Source organism: Lepisosteus platostomus, chromosome 24, assembly GCF_059453375.1.
Source record: "Lepisosteus platostomus isolate fLepPlt1 chromosome 24, fLepPlt1.hap1, whole genome shotgun sequence".
In the NCBI taxonomy this organism is placed as follows: Eukaryota; Metazoa; Chordata; class Actinopteri; order Semionotiformes; family Lepisosteidae; genus Lepisosteus; species Lepisosteus platostomus.
The window spans coordinates 14,048,222-14,061,939 of record NC_142634.1 but is presented as its reverse complement, the minus strand read 5'-3'; the positions used below and the strand labels follow the sequence as shown (position 1 = coordinate 14,061,939).

Below are 13,718 nucleotides of genomic sequence, written 5' to 3'. Positions count from 1 at the left end.
CGGGACACCAGGGACACAGGGACACAGGGCAGACACAGACATGCACACACTCACACCTAGAGCCAATTTTCCCAGAAGCCAATTAACCTACAAGTACAGTATGTCTTTTGAGGACGAAACCCACACGAACACGGGGAGAACTCCCCCAGTGCATCTAGGCAGCAATGCTAACCACTTTGCCACCACAGAGTCTCACATATTCCCTGGGATTTCTCACTATATACCTCTAACAATAGTTCCTGTTCTACAAATTCCAGGCAGCAGTGGGGAGTAGCACTTAGGGTTCTGTAACAAGAAGGCTGTGGGTTCAAATCCCAGGTGGGAACTACTGTCATCCCCTTGAATGAGGAACTTCACCCACATTGCTCCAATAAAACACCTGGCTGTATGAACAGTAACAAATGTGAGCAGTTTTAAGTGTCAGCTAAATATCTTCGTAATAAATTTATACAGTATGGAAGCCATTACACATTCATACTAAAATACTATTTCTGTTTGCCTCCACAACTTAGAATCCCCAATTCAGCTGTCATATTTGCTGCTCAGACCCACACATGAAGAAGTAGGACTGATGATTCTCTCTCTGTGTCACTGTGAAACCTCTTCTTTTTTCTTAAATGACTGCAGTTTGCCTGCATTACTAGCCTACTGACTCCAAGAATAAGTGGCTCTCTCTGCTGTTCTGAATCCTGCCTCCACTGTTCCTACACTGAAAGTAGGCAGAGATAAATCACTCTCTCACCTCTCCTTACAAACACATAAGATAAAGTCATTGGACTACATAAACAGCTCTTATTTCTCCAGCCTAGCAAAACATGCATTTAGAACAGGAGAAAACAATGTTGAAACAACATTTCAGTCCTTACCACTGTCAGACAGCAACACACCCATTTCCAAACCACTTCATGCAATACAGTGTCGCAGGGAGACAGAGCCTATCCCGGACAAGCAATGTGCACTCGGCAGGAGACTCTCCTGGATGGGACACCAGGACACACTCCAGTGCCAGTCTTCTCAAAAGCCAATTAACCTATCACTATGTTTTGTGGCCTGCGGAGGAAACTGCAGCACCCAGAGGAAACCCACACGCGCACATGGGGAAGATCATACGAACTCCACACAGATACAGGTAATTCCCCAGGTCTGTAATTGAGCCCAGGACACCAGTGCAACAAGGCAGCAATGTACTGCACCACCAGGCTGCCCACCACATCAGCCTATTACTCTAATTGCTTAATGATAATAAATAAGAAAGGAGGTGATTTTTCCAACCTATTATGTTGTTTTTAAAACTTTATGTTTATTATTGATGTTTTGAGGCAAACGGAATATTAATCTTCATCGCCCTTCGGCCTGATGCTTGTTTGGTACTGGACTGGACTCAAGACAGTCGGCAGAGAGATTTTACATTTCCAAGCAGTAGCAAAATTTCACCTCAAGACGGCTCAGGCTACAGTTTAGAAAGGAAGTTGTTGCACCTTCACTCAGCTCCTGAATGTGACGCAAGGCAGGAAAGACGGGCTGCGTTCGTGACAGGGGTCTTGCTCATTACCGACACATTTTCTCTTTCAAAGCACGCTTATTCTTCTAGGTTGGTGGGGGCTGGACACAGACTGTGCCTCCGCCGGAGTCTCTGTCAGTGGGTTCGTGCTCATGTGAACATCTGTGTCAAGAGCATGAGTGGGGAGGCGAGGAGGGGGAAGGGGTTGCTCGAGCACTTGTGGCCTTCAATGAGAGGCGCAGATCAAGGAGGGATGTGCTGATCAGAGTGACAGATGAACAATGTCCCCATTTTGCCTGCCCGCTCTGAACACCCCCATTCATCACCGGCTAGGAGATTAATTCAATTCATCAGATCCGTGTCTCCTTGGGCCCTCCTAATGCAGCCTGCTATCGCTCGGGGGAGCTGCCTAATAGAATGTTTGTGGACTTGATTACGGGCTGCCTCCTCACAACAGAATTAAAATGTTACTCAACAGGCACTGTCGAGCTGCTCTCCCCCCTTGCAGCCGGCTCCTGCAGAATTCCAATTATCCTAATGAGGAAAAAGCCACTCCTGGCAAAATCTGAACCAGAAATGGGAGGGAGGAGACCGGAAGGGAAGGTACCAGAGCATAGGGGTAAAAGACGGTACGAAAGAAAGAAGGGCTATTCAACCTGCCGGAGTTCGTTTGTGTTCTCCCGCAGCCTGGAGACCCTGCGCGGTTATGTACATCCACACTGCCCCTGCATCAGTGGGATGGCTCCCGAGTCTGAAACACCTCCTTGCTCATGAATCAGACAGTCAAGCCGTCTGTTTCAGCAAAGCTACAGCGTTAACGTGTCTCTACTCTTCTGGGAGGCTGACAAGCTGTTGAATAAGAAAACTGCGAATTCGATTCATCATCACACTGAAGTTCTGACGCTTTACGACAGCACATAAAAATTTTACTTTTTGCCCTTTCACAACCCTGAAATTAATCTGCCCTATACCAGTTTTGGTAGTATAGCTGTTGTTGGCCATTTATGTCAGCCACACGCGGCAAAATGTGTTTCCTTCACTGAATTTGTTTCTTCTTTGTCACCACCAGTCACACAAAAGCTTTGGGATCAACAAATGGCTTTGTGTAGTCAAAACAGCAACAAGGCAGTGTCCACACATTCACAGAAGTGGCTTCATATACAGAACAGCCATTTGGGGGTCAGCTGCGGCACACTTTGGTTGCAGACGGTACAGTCATAGAAAAAATTAAAATTACTTTTGTAATTTTGTAAAGTGTAAAATGGAATTTTCACTATGAAGCTCCAGCTCTCCGAGACCCTGAACTGGATCAAGCACTTAGAAAATGGATGGGCGGAATTCTTCTGTGCTTTAGTACAATCAACTTAGCAAATGATAGGTGAGATTCAAAGTATATTAAATAACTCACGGTATATATTCACCGTCATAATACAATGTGTAGGACAACCTTATTTACTGCATAGACTTTTCGTTAGGGTGCTAGTGCATTTAACTGTAGAAACATATACATATGTTTATGTAGTTCAGTATTCTTTAAGACATACAAAATCTCAGATAATGTATAATCACTCTTTCTTACATATGGCTCAACATTAATTTAAGCTGTTTCAATGTTCATCTACAATTCCAAAATGGCTTTGTACTCTTAGCTTTTTATAATCAGATACACACAGATCAGACAACTGCCTAGAGTTAACTTATGTGCACTGTTCGAGGGCCATGATTTTTTATTTTAAAAAAGGCTTAAATTATTTAAAGTCGTCCATTTGGGTAAATCTTTTTTTTTTTACCGTCTTAAAATAGCCATGATTTAGTACACAGTAGTTAATTAGGGACGTCTGTACCGTAGGGCATGTATTTTTTGGTCCTCTAAAATATTCAGAATCTCTTCACACAGCTGTTCATTTCCAATATCTTTAGATTTGGACAAATATTTCATTAGCTATGAGTCTGGTAATTGCAAAACCAGAAAGAACATGACTTGTAATTATTATTTCCAAACGCTCCCGCAAAGCCAAAACATTTAAACAAAGAGAAAGCAGTCTTACTTCCCAGACACTGCTGCCAGAGGGGTCGTAGCAGATCACAGCCCAGCTATGAGTACTTCAAAGGCTGTCGAAGGATAAACTAAAACCTAGACTAAATTTTCTTGGGCCGCAAAATCTTCCACATTCCAACATTATCATGCAGACGCTGTCCTTGGAGTTCTGCTGCTGCACGGGCACAGTACATTGAGCCATCTTGTGGACAACTTGAGAGCAGCGCCCATGAATACCGAAAAACACTTTCCTGCAGAAAGTCGTTGAAGACTCATCATTGAGTGTGAGGTTAACGTGCACATAGAGGATTACGCTAACTGGATTAATGTTTCTTGCCACACGGTGTGTATGCATCTACAACAGAACTGACTTTCGCACCCCTACCTAAAGGAATCCCCAGACTGCTTCAGCAGAGCTATAGTAAGGAAGTCCACTTCCGGTCCTTGCAACCTAGCGACACCTGTAACATTAATGTTTTTTTTAGAAGGCTTGTGTGCTACGTGCATTAGGATTTGCCTGTCAGGTATCCTACCCACCCATCCAGAAGGATTTTGCTTACTTAAATCATTTTACAACTAGATTTAAAAGTGACTTTTTTGGAGTCTTGCTTTTCCAAAACTTTGCATGCTTTTTACAAGTCAGGGTTTGGCATTATATCTATGGTAGAAGTCTCTTGTAATAAGGTTCAGCACCCCATGGAAAGGGATTCATTTAAAAAATCTTCATACCATTCTGGCTTGAAGGCTAACTAATTTTTTTAAATGCCTCGGAGCATCTCAAAGGCTCAGCATCAAGGTCTGGAAACTAGAAGGTGGTTTAAAAAGAAAACCAGTAAATTCTTGATCTCCTGTGGGTGCCTTCTTTCCCTTGTTACAATCAGATGTTTCAGCCCTTTCCAGTCCTCTGTGCATGAACATTCTAATTGTTAGTATAAACCTCACCCAGGTTTTAAAACTACAGAGCTTTTGCAGCACAGTTCAATTACTGGCATACAGACAGCCCTACTCACCCTCCACTGGGACTCAGCCAGTCATTGCTAGATCTTAATATACAGTTTGTCATTCACTTAATGGGGGATAGAGAACTGGGTATTTGGAATAAGAATGCATCTGCCAAACCAGGGAAGGGGAGGATTAGATGGAACACCAGTCCATCACAGTAGTACATGGATGAGACAAAAAGGACCAGCTTTCAAGTCTAAGGTAACATTTGCCTCTTGGTAGCCTATCCAGTGGATAGGTCCAATTTACACTGTAGGTCAAGCCCCACAGGTCATGTGAGCTTGGTTAGAAAACTGATGGGTACTGTAATCCAACTCACTTTTTGAAAGTGAAAATGATTTTAAATTAGGAAATCAAAAAGACTTGTTAGCTCTAAAGTTACTATTGGAGTAACTAGCTGCCAAGTTACATTCAAGGGCTGCTACATCATGCAATGGCCTCTATGGGCTACAGCACAAGCATCAAGAAATGGGGGTGGATATGTGCAGCCTACATTTAACAGACTAGGGAAGTCTACATGAGCCCCATGTAAGTTCATATACTTCCCAGGAATGTCAAGAATCAGAGTGTGGCTTTTTACTTTCTCAGAGTTAGGTTAATTCCAGCTGACAGTGCTCAGCATCATAAGGTTGTGTTCACACTAGCAAATGAAGTGGTAAATTGTCACCATCTTACTACCACAGACTAAAGCTATGGAAGGGACAGCTCCAGACACCCTCCACCAGTGACAGATGTAACAATTCTTGTCATTAGTCTTGGTCTGACCAGAAAGGTACCCCCTAGAAATAAAGAAAAAAAAAAGAAAAGGATGCTATGCAAGTTCTTTATTCTTTTATTTCAACCAGGATCCATGACATACAGATCATTAGGATTCCTTTGGAAAGCTGCAGTGAATGCCAACAACCCTGTGCACCTCATCTATCTGGGCAGGGATGAGCAGCTCACTCTGTGGCTTGGTCTGCACTCCTGAGGGAGACCAGACACAGAAGTAGTACAACAGAGACAGGGCACCAAGGAGGACTGTCACTAGCAGTGCTCCAGCCAAGAAGATCACCCAGATGGGAACTGGATCCTCCTCTGGAGGAAAGGAGACATTAAAGTAGTTAACAGCACTCAAGATTAATTCTGAAGACCTTCCAGATCATCCCAAGTAGAGGGTATCATTGTACCTTGTATGATGACTGCAGGGACCTTGGTTTCAAAGAAGTCACCTGGATCCTCTTCGGGCACAATCCTCAGTGGTCCCAGTACTGTAGTGTGCCTCAGTCCCTGCACATCTGGAGAGGGTTTATGGTCAGGTATCCAACAGTCAAAAAGCAGCTTCATTATAAAAACCACCACATTTTTATACCTGCATCTCTCTTTCTCCTTCCCACACAGCTTGAGGTACAGCAGTCACATAACACATACTGTGAAGGATCATCCAGTAGCTCCCACCTGCACAATGAGAACTGGTCACAACAAGTACTATACAGAGAACACCGAATAGTGCAAGCTGGACCTTAATCCAGTCACCTGTTGGTGGTCTTGTTGAAGTTGCAGGCTTTCTTGGTGGGGTCATTTAAACGTGCAGGGTCCCAGGCCACCAGCCGACAGTGAAGATAAACCTGCAGAGAAGCAGCAGTTTTGTACAACACCTAGTGTATGCATCCCCATGTCACGTGGAGAAATTATACTGGCTTAAAAAGAACTTACATCATTTTGCATCATGAACTTGAAGGCCTGTACCAACACCTGAATATTTGAAGTCTGGGATCTGGGCAGGAACCTGGAGTTAGAGGTTTTGCCGTCCTCAAAGCACCTGTTGTAGGACAAGAGAGCCTCAAGCCAAGAATTGGGTTGACCATGTCAATTGGTATGGGAGCAGTTAAGGCTAAACACTACACTGCATGTTTAGAATCACAGCTCATTCCATACAGTTGAAAGGATTGTTATTGATCCTCAAACCTTAAATCCACTAGTAGCAAGATGTTACCCATAGTTGTTGATGAGTGAGTAGGTCTGGCTTGAAGGACTCAGCACTGCAGTGGTAGCAGCAACACACTCTTCCAGGAAGAGGATCAGAGGCATGTGGAACTGCTGGTCCACTGCAGCCCGGATGGGAATAAGGGACCCCAGGAAGAACGTGGTGGAGACCCTGGGGGCACTGAAGTCATCTGGAGTAGATCATGCATGTTAATCTTTCAGGTAAGGCACCAAATAACAGGTATCCTAAAGCTTTGATAACCCTCACCTGCCATGATGTCCATGGAAAAATTCAGGGTTCCAAATCCAGAAGCATCTCCCAGGGCAGGGTTATACAAGGGAGGAGTCCAGTCAGGAGATCTGGAAGATTAGAGCACAAAGCAAGTAAATAGAGCTCAATTTACAGATGCTCAAGCAAACGCAAGTCAATGCACATCCACTAAGAAAGGCAAGTGAGCCCAAGTGTGTAGTAGTTACAGAACCTTCAGTTATTTTAGAGCACTTAGCAAATAATGGGGAAACCAGGATCACCCATCCCTGTGGTCCCCACCAAGGGAAAAACCCAAGGAATTTAGGGATCAGTCCACGTTACAATCGGGTTAAGTTAAACCACCCAACACCCCAGATAGAGAAAGCAAGACCTTGGCCTTGAACACAACCCATGTCCTCTTGGGTCAAAGGGTCCCCTTGCTTTCTACTCACTTTACATAGGTACACTCAATGAGTTCAGAGAAAGGAGATGGGTAGAAGGCAGAGGTTGTGGGTTGGTACGTCAGGACATTTTTGTAAACCAGGATGTCAGCAGTTGCCTGGGAACAGAAGTCAAGTGGATTGTGGGTGAGAGGCAGGGAAGCAGCTGGTTGGCCCTGTACTTGGTTTAGTGACAGCCTTACCATGCGCATGAAACGACAGTCCAGGAATTCACTCTGGAATACTGCTTGTCCTTGTGCAACATTAGACACTGGACAGCTTCCCAGTAGCAGGCCAGAAGGGTCCAGAGGTAAAAGAGAGCGCACTTTAAGATCCACACTCACAGTAATGGAGTCCTGCCCACAGCTCACGGTAATATCTAGGGAACACAAAAAGTGTTTAACATCCCCTCCCAGTGGTGCATTATAATCTCTTAGGATAAGAACCCCTACTAATTTAATTTATGCCCAGGATATAGTAAAGAGACTTTTACTCTGGTAAAAGCATGTAAACACCATATACCACTTTGCTTTAGAGCTTTTACAGTCACGAAGCTAAAAAGCCGAGGCCAACTTGAATTGCCAGATAACTACGGTAAATCATAATTGCACACATACAAAACGAAATACCAAATACCCCAAAAACAGATTAAAGTCCACATACCATGCCCTTGCTGCGTCAGAACAGGAACCGTGAAAAACAATCCCATCGCTACAAGACTCCAAAGAAAAACCATTTTCACAACTGAACCATACAAACCACCTTCCACCTTCCGAATTTATAGGGAGAGACCCAGCGACCGAAACATTAATCAGCTGTTTTGCCCTGAGTGGACCGGCTGTTGTCAATTATTTCCCCTCAATAGACTTATTTCTGTCGCTCTTTGTTAATTATTTTTATACACGTAATATTTGGGTTCTTCTTACGTAGTAGAACACATAAAAACGATCTAAGGATTTTTAACGTGTTAAATGGGCAGAAACCTTATTAATCATCTGCGAAAATCGATGCCTTTCTATGCAAAGGTAAATTAAAGCTTATAAATGTAAATTTAATGTAATTAACTTCGTAATTAACGCTGTTTTTATTTGTTTGGGTGAAGGCTGTCTATACAGAGGTTTGAACCATTTAAAACTTTATTTTGTTTTTTGTTTTAATACACGTTTACAGTCCCAAGTAGGGTGACCCGTTCACCAAGGGATTCCTGTAGCGAACTGCACAAAATATTTACATCCTTTTCTGCAGGTTAAAAATATTTAAACGTTACGCGGGTTTTCTTTCATATGGTCCTTATGGACGAATGCAATGCCAGTGAAAGGAAACTACTCAAATATGCGCAATAACAGCAGCTGAAGGTATTTGAAACCATTTTAACCCGTTTCCTGGCAAGACTATAACCCTCGTGTTGAAAAGTATAAGTTTTCCTCTCAACTCAGTGATCTTACTTATCCATGCAAAACACTGAAAATATATTTTACAGTTGCAAACTATATTAAAAAGATCCAGGTCAAAATAGCAAGTCCTGATGGAATTTTTGGCACGACAATAAAGTGTTGTGCTGAAGAACTGAGTGGAGTTTTTTCATCGGTTATTCAAGTTCTCTTTATGCACTGGCACAGTTCCTCCTGTTTGGAAGACGTCTACAGTCGTACCTGTTCCTAAGAAGAACAGACCTAAAGCTCTCAATTAATTTAAGCCAATAGCTCCAACTCCATTAGTGACACAGACTCTTAAAAAAGTCAAGTTACATATTAAAGTTAAAATAGTCAGATGCTGACCCCCTCCTGTTTGCCTACCATCCCTGAAGGGAAGCTGACCATGCTAATATTTTCTACTCCATGTTCTTTATAAACATTTAGAGTGGAAAATATCTTCAGCTAGACTTCTTTGCTGCTTTTTCATCAGCCTTTCATACAACGCAGCCTTACATTTTGGTTGAAAAACGTATCGAACACGTTTCAAATTAGACCATCAACATACAGTACGGTATCATGTGGATCATTTGTTCTCCGACTCACAGAATCCCAAATCTGCTTATTAATGGGTTGGCATCCGAGCCTGTTTGTAATTCTACGGGTTCACCACAAGGCTGTGTTCTTTCTCCCTTTCTTTTGATCTTATATACAGATGACAGAGCATCTGTGATCAGCAAGTTCGCTGATGACATGGTATTAGTCCCTCTTCTCTCAGAGCCTGGACAAACACATGGACCCCTTCTAGATGCATTTGTCAATCAGTGTGATATTCATCTTGAGATTAATGTCAAAAAAGATGATTGGTGAACAAAAAAAACAAAGCAATATCATTCCCACAGTAAACCATGGTGGGTCTGTTGGCATAGTTCATAGTCACCAATACAGTACCTGGGCACTGTTTGATAAACTTGATCTCACCGAGAACACTGTATAATTGTGAAGAAGTCCTAACAGGACTTGTGGTTTCAGAAAAGTTTCCCCACAAAGAATTTCATAGCTCTTTTATTGAAAGCATCTTACATTTTTCCTGTTTGTTAACATCCATTAAAAGGACAAAAATCACATCCAAGATGTTCCAAAATCCTTGGCGAGGCTTTGGGACTCCTGGCACAGCTTCCTATCCAGCAGTGAAGACCCATCTCATTCTTCACATCTTTGCCTTCATGTACTGTAGAGGCCATCAGGTTCACACAATGAGTGTAAAGAGTTTTATTGATCTTTCTGGGACAGATGCAAACATGATTTAATTCTTAACTATTAAATTGATTGTGTAGTATACAACATATTCTGCCATTATGACCCTCTTTCCTTTAAGTATTGCAATACCATGTTGTGTAACTGAGTTTATAACGAAGGCTTGAGAGGGATGACAACCAAGTTCAAATCTGACTCAGCCATCAGTAATTAGCAGAATACTCCAAATTCTATGTGAACCCTAGCTTTCCCTTTCAGGGGTCTTTCACATCCCACCTCCACAGCTACCCCTTGGTCACCCTGCATGGGAGTCCTGGCCTCCTTGTTCTATGGGCAGGAGGTCAGCCCTCAGCCAACCGGGATAAGCCAAATTTCCCCTCTAACCCTTTCATGCTTTAAGCTTGGGTGTTGTCATTCCTAGTGAATGAGTTTTAATTTGGAATGTTGCACTGCTTGCTGCTTAAACTCCTCCCCCTTGGGCATGAGGGAGGAACTTTGAATTAATTCTAGGCAGCTGTACAAGTGTGAATTGTACCTATACTCTCCTAAACACCTATATTCACCCCTCTCCACCCAGTCACCTCCACAAGCAATATGCACAATTGCTAAACATGGAATATACAAAAACATATTGCTTCTGGATGACTTGGAATAGGAAGCCACCTTACAAAGATGCTAGTGAGGGGGATTTCCCCACACAGAGTGCCACAGTGAGTGCAGCTTAGGGATTAAAGGAATAAAAAAAAGCAAATAAAGCAGCAAGACCACCCTGCTTAAATCAGGAGAATTAGTCAAGTTTATCATTTAGTATTTTATTTTTCCCCCACTAGGTAAAACAAGGCTGTATTGAGCAAGGAACATGGCCTAGCTGTCCCTTCCATCACACCGGTGGGACCCCAGGCACAGCACTCCAGATGCCCAGCCACCTAGGGAGACCGCTCATCTTGGGTGCTACTTCCCTCTGAAATGAAAGCAGCAAAGGGGGAGAGTATTAGTCAAGCCAGAATGTCTGGAACCCTTCCCCCCCCCCACAATAACAGAAGTCCCAGTTGGACGGGGAAGGAGTTGTGCGATACTATTGGAGGAGCAGGCATCAAGTAGGCCTGATGACTCTTGCTTTAGAAAGGCTAAAAGCAGCTCTAAAACAGGACTTGAGCCAACGACTCCAGACGGAAGGGTCACCAACCTAGTCGGTCAGAGAGTTCCTTCTTGACAGATGCACCACGCTCACTGGCCTGTGCTGCAGCAAGGATCTTCAGGGGTCCCAGAACAGTGGTGTGCGTCAACCCCTGGTCACCTGACAAGGTGAAAGCTGAATTATTCAGACTGAAACAGCTAAAGATGGAAGTTCAGACCATCGGCTCAGTGAGGATTAGAAGAGACTGTGGAGGTAGTTGGTACCTGCTCCCAATTCTCTTTTCTTCCTCTGTGTGCAGATTGAGGAACAGCAGCTGCACAGGGAGTTCTGGTTGGGGTCATCCAACAGCTCCCAACTAGAAGTAATAGAAGGATCCATTTACTCTGGAGATTTCAGGCCAGCTTGCGTCAACAATAACAAAGCACGAAGACCACTCACCTGCTGGTAGTCTTGTTGAAGTTGCAGGCTTTCTTAGTAGGGTCAAGTTGCTGCGGGTCCCAGGCTGCCAGCTGGCAGTGAATGTAGACCTGCAAGACAACAGCCATGCTAAATCAAGGAAGAAAAAAATCAAACAGTCTTAAGTGGTATACTTCCAGATAAGAAGCAAGACTCAAGTAGAATCAACATGCAAAGCTTATCTGGTAGGAGATCATTTTACCAGGGCTCACAATACAAGGGATTAATTAGTTTAAGCACCAAGGCTGGTCATGCAGAGTTTACCAAAAGAGACTTACATCCTCGCCCTCTGTGAACTTGAAGGCCTGAACCACTAGTTGAATTTCAGAGCTCCGAACTCGGGTTAGGAACTTAGAGTTGGCAACCTGGCCATCCACCAAGCATCTATAGTACGGGGGGTGGGGGAAAGAAGAGAAAACCCCAATTAAACAAGACTATCTACAGAACCCACCTCAGCACACAGAAGGCCATCTTCAGTTGCCTCTACATCTTAATTGGGGGGTTAGAATTCCCTTTGGCAGATGTAATGAGCACCAAAACAAACCCCTACCCATAGTTGTTGATGAGCGAGTAGGTCTGGCTTGAAGGACTCAGCACTGCAGTGGTGGCAGCAACACACTCTTCCAGGAAGAGGATCAGAGGCATGTGGAACTGCTGGTCCACTGCAGCCCGGATGGGAATAAGGGTCCCCAGGAAGAATGTGGTGGAGACCCTGGGGGCACTGAAGTCATCTGGAGTAGATCATGCATGTTAGAATAGCTCCTTAGAGCAAGGCACCCCCCAAGAACAAAGGCATTCTTGATTCCCCCCCCCCCCAGAGTCTCACCATTCATAACGTCCATGAAGAAAACCAGGGTTCCAAACCCAGAAGCATCCCCCAGGGCAGGATTAAATACTGGGGGAGCCCAGCCAGGAGTCCTAGAGAACAAACAGCCACAATCAAGAGAGAGAAAGCAGGAGGCCAGTGCAAGCAGCCTGCTAGCCCAGTTGTACTTACATGTTATAGCTGCAGACAATCAACTCATTAAATGGAATAGAGTTGAAACCTGGACTGGGCTTGTAGGACAGTTCATTGCTGTATACCAAGATGCTAGCTGTAGCCTAGAAAGCAAAATAAAGTTAATCATATTATCCCTATGCTCAGTCACGGCAAACCAGATGGTTCTGGTGAGCTTTAGAGAAAGGGACGAGTACCATACGCATGAAGCGACAGTCGAGCAGACTAGACCGGAAAACAGCCGTATTTCCATCAGAACTAAACGGAGGACAGTTTCCGAGAAGCAAGCCGCTGGGATCGACAGGTAAAGCGGATCCTGACATCAGTCCCACCCGAACGACAACGGAATCGGTCTGACACTCCACCGTCACATCTGCCGACAATGAAACGGAGCAAACAAACTCATTAGCACAGGAAAGCTCAGCGCACGGATAGGACTAGGAACACCGTAAGTAGTTACATCTTTACCTCTTTGACTCTGCGAGTCTACAAAAGCGCTGTAGCAACCCAGCAAGAGCCCAACACAACACAGGGAAATCATGTTGACGTCTACTGGCTGTTTGCTAATCCTGTTCTTTTATAGGAAAACGGAAACCAATTAGCTGATCGTCTTCATCGGCTCACGAACAATTGTTAAATCACGTAGCTTGTTACCTGACGCGCACAATCACGACGCTTACGCGTCAGCATAAAAAACGTTCATTTTATATTTAATTAATTGAAAGCTCGAAGCTTTTTGTCATTTGTCAATAAAGGAGCGGTGTATCATGTTAACGAGTTGCACAATGTCACAGTTTAAAAAAGTTGTTATCTAATTAGTAGTTATCTAATTTAAAAAAGCAGACACCAGAGACCGTGAAGGAACAACTGGTTACACGTAACCTGGCAAACGTGTTGGTATGGTTAGCAAAGTGCTGAAACGCGCACTAGGACCAGCACAATTAATAAATCAGGGGTGGTTAATACGCTTTGATGGTTCTTATTCAAGACAGTAACATGCTACTTAGCAGCAAGATAAACTGAACAAATAATATATATATATTAATTATTATAGTTTTTTTCCCCACATTTATCCACAATTTACTATAAAAGCAACTGATCTCGGATTTTTTTCTCTACTAAACGTTTTGTGTTCGAAATAATACTGTTGTGTTGCCACGATTCTCCGGACCAGAGCCCTTCCGAGCCGGTGAAACGAGAAACAGCTTTACCAGCGGTTTCTTTGGTGCATTAAAACTGGTCATTAATTTTGTGAATTGTGT

General features: G+C 43.7%; 2 protein-coding genes across 2 annotated transcripts; both read right to left on the bottom strand.

The window, feature by feature from the left end:
* Positions 1-5,357: 5,357 nt before the first annotated feature.
* LOC148641746 (zona pellucida sperm-binding protein 3-like) lies at positions 5,358-8,001 on the bottom strand. Its single transcript, XM_088617847.1, has 10 exons — positions 7,860-8,001; positions 7,400-7,575; positions 7,209-7,315; positions 6,775-6,866; positions 6,517-6,697; positions 6,237-6,342; positions 6,057-6,148; positions 5,893-5,978; positions 5,711-5,818; positions 5,358-5,618 (listed from the first exon to the last, which is right to left on the bottom strand). Exons 1-10 carry the CDS (start codon positions 7,930-7,932, stop codon positions 5,407-5,409), a joined length of 1,233 nt encoding a protein of 410 aa, XP_088473973.1. The 5' UTR covers positions 7,933-8,001; the 3' UTR covers positions 5,358-5,406.
* A 2,660-nt stretch (positions 8,002-10,661) lies between these two features.
* Positions 10,662-13,084, bottom strand: LOC148641745 (zona pellucida sperm-binding protein 3-like). The gene is made up of 10 exons (XM_088617848.1): positions 12,925-13,084; positions 12,654-12,829; positions 12,457-12,560; positions 12,286-12,377; positions 12,010-12,190; positions 11,738-11,843; positions 11,442-11,530; positions 11,267-11,358; positions 11,052-11,162; positions 10,662-10,826 (listed from the first exon to the last, which is right to left on the bottom strand). Exons 1-10 carry the CDS (start codon positions 12,995-12,997, stop codon positions 10,792-10,794), a joined length of 1,059 nt encoding a protein of 352 aa, XP_088473974.1. The 5' UTR covers positions 12,998-13,084; the 3' UTR covers positions 10,662-10,791.
* Between the last annotated feature and the right edge of the window lie 634 nt (positions 13,085-13,718).